Source organism: Anoplophora glabripennis, unplaced genomic scaffold, assembly GCF_000390285.2.
Source record: "Anoplophora glabripennis isolate ALB-LARVAE unplaced genomic scaffold, Agla_2.0 scaffold2385, whole genome shotgun sequence".
In the NCBI taxonomy this organism is placed as follows: domain Eukaryota; kingdom Metazoa; phylum Arthropoda; class Insecta; order Coleoptera; family Cerambycidae; genus Anoplophora; species Anoplophora glabripennis.
The window spans coordinates 9,850-12,697 of NW_019418463.1; the positions used below are offsets into that span (position 1 = coordinate 9,850).

The 2,848-nt window shown below is 33.6% G+C and overlaps 1 protein-coding gene across 1 annotated transcript; it reads right to left on the reverse strand.

Moving 5' to 3' along the window:
- Positions 1-1,992: 1,992 nt before the first annotated feature.
- LOC111692646 lies at positions 1,993-2,629 on the reverse strand. The gene is made up of 2 exons (XM_023456715.1): positions 2,323-2,629; positions 1,993-2,198 (listed from the first exon to the last, which is right to left on the reverse strand). Exons 1-2 carry the CDS (start codon positions 2,621-2,623, stop codon positions 2,062-2,064), a joined length of 438 nt encoding a protein of 145 aa, XP_023312483.1. The 5' UTR covers positions 2,624-2,629; the 3' UTR covers positions 1,993-2,061.
- Between the last annotated feature and the right edge of the window lie 219 nt (positions 2,630-2,848).

Sequence of the window (2,848 nt, forward strand, 5' to 3'; positions counted from 1 at the left end):
TTTGTTCCGTTTCAAAAGGTCTCCAAAATGCCATGTTGTGATAATATTAGTAAACAAAATATCCCTCTTATTTCTCCCTTTCGCAATTGTAATATGAATGATTGATATAAGGTGCCTATAATAAATTAAAATTGCCTGATTCACACCAAATTCCGCACTGCTGCACTGCACTGCTGGGCAATTTATGAACCACTTGTCACCTGCTGTGATTTATTGCCCAGAAGCCCAATACAACTGTGCTCGACCAGACCTGTTTATGGGTATGGCTAATTAAATATGGGAAAAAGTTTTTCAAATATTTCAATGCCGAGTTGCTGCTTAGCGACCGAGCCTGGTACATACCTTGAAATTTGGTTCTTCAACTGACTTCGGAAAAACTATACCTGCACTTATTTTACCGTTTAAATATACATATTTAACATTAATAAATTTGTTTGATTTGAACGAAACTTATTCAATATTGTCTCGCACCACCCTGTGTGCTGTTTTTCTCTTAAATATTAAACAACGGTTCCAACTGTCTGTTCCAAGTGTCTTTGTTGTCATTCCCGTTCCTATTATATTACAGTAAGTAGATATTTATCCCGGTGTTTATCTTATACAAGTACATGGACTTATTTTGTTTGGTGGTAGTAATGGAGGAGGCAAAAAAAAACTAGAAAATTAATAAGGTGGCGGCTTACGTCTCTGATCAATACATTTCTAGGTGATCTTCTCTAAGTGCATACAATTAATATTACTCGCGGACCATAATTTAGTGGAAATTTTCAGTAAATCTTGAACTTTATTTATAGTAGTAGAGCAACTCAATTTCGGGGTGAGGGTTCCTACGATTACGTTTATTTTTATGACTTGCTTAAACTAATTTCAAATGAAATATATTTTTTAAACTTGACAAATATAGGTATATTACACTTTTGTTTGTAGTTGATGTTTTATAATTGACAAATTTTCTTATACTAAATGTAAATAATTGATAACATGAAATTTCCCCTCTTAAATCTAATAGTCCGGGAGGCAGCGACAGAAATTTTGCACCAATTCCTACAGAGCTGATTTTTTCTCATTTTGTTGTTTTGATATCGTAAGTAAACGGAACGGCAGTCTACCGCGCCAATGTGGGGGCAAACGTTAGTAACAATTTTTTGAACATGTAAATAAATAATACTTAAATGCCTTATACCTACAAGGCTGAAACTTTTTAGAGTGATCAATTATACCTAAAAATACAGTATAGTGATAGTCTACCGCGTCGGAAGGGGGGCCATCAAGGGTCTACCACCCACGCAAGGTGTTGAAAAATTAACTTTTTTGACTTATTTCTACAAGGCTGAATTTTTTTCTCAAATACTTTAGTTTATAAGAGAACCAAAAAAAAACAGTCTACCGATCATCTAAGGGTGCAAAGCCTTGATAGACGCAATGGAATGCACGATCTCCCGAGCGCAGTCGCTGCGCCGATTCACTGTAAGCCGCTCTGAATAATAACTCATACCGGGATTAAATTACAATCTACAAAGCTGCTTTTTTGTCTATAGATATCTTACAATAATTATTGTCAAATAAACGTCTTATACCTTCGATACGAGGTGGCTAAAGCTTCGGTAGACGTGGCGAAAGTTTTTGCGCGGAAGTTGCTTAAAATTCCAAATTTATTATTAATTATAATTTTTTGAGCTTACACCATTATTTAAACGTATGATATAGTAACAACGAGCGAGCGTTAGCGAGCGAGATTTTTGCTAGTATAATAGGTATTAACAAAAGTTAAAAAATTTTTTTTTTCAAATAACTGACCTTTTTCTTTTTTAACATTGAATAATTAAATTTATTTCACTTTTACTTATAATTTATAACAATAATACTTTTCGATAATAGCGCGCGAAATGCTTGATTTGCGATTCATCATCACATTCGTCAATTACACTCGTGCGAGAATTATTCTATCGCACTAGTATCGAACAATATTTTACGACACTTATTTATAAAATAAATGATAACAACGCAAATGTTTTTTATTACAACAATATAGTAATTATATAAAAAATAAATATATTTTTCTTATTCCTCATCGCTACTGACATTTGATTCCTCATCGCCTTCCATATCATCACTATCTTCATCCTCATCATCTTTCTGGTCACACACTCCATCATTTTCTTTAAGGTATTGACAACCGTCATTTGCAATTTCTGTATCTGCAAATAGCAATATATTATTAAATATTTATTATATTATGCTAACATAAATTCACCCCCTTTAGGGTCTGAAAGTCATTTTTTAATTGAGTTTTAGACTTCCTTAAAATGCAAATATGTGTACCTGAATCTTTATCGTTCTGTAGATCAAACGTCACATCATCGATTGACTGAGGCAATTGGTCGCCACTAAACCAATTAAAATCATATCTTGCATTCTCATCCACTTTCCAGCCACAGTCGAGTGGGGATAATGTTGTAGGCTCTTTTAAGTGAGCATTACTCCAAATTTGTGCAATATATGCTGTTCGGAGTATGTGTTCTCGGAGCTCTGATTGACAAGGTGGTAAAGCAGATGCATCGAAACTCTTGACCTTTTGACGAAAGATTTTATCGTTAGTAGTTTTGTAAGCTTTCAAAAACATCACTGATCGATGTGACGTTTGATCTACAGAACGATAAAGATTCAGGTACACATATTTGCATTTTAAGGAGGTCTAAAACTCAATTAAAAAATGACTTTCAGACCCTAAAGGGGGTGAATTTATGTTAGCATAATATAATAAATATTTAATAATATATTGCTATTTGCAGATACAGAAATTGCAAATGACGGTTGTCAATACCTTAAAGAAAATGATGGAGTGTGT

Coding starts and splice junctions, on each gene's coding strand:
- LOC111692646 (XM_023456715.1), bottom strand. CDS start 2,623: ATGTTTTTGAAAGCTTACAAAACTACTAACGATAAAATCTTTCGTCAA. Junction 2,199..2,322: donor ACAGAACGATAAAGATTCAG/GTACACATATTT, acceptor TGCTATTTGCAG/ATACAGAAATTGCAAATGAC.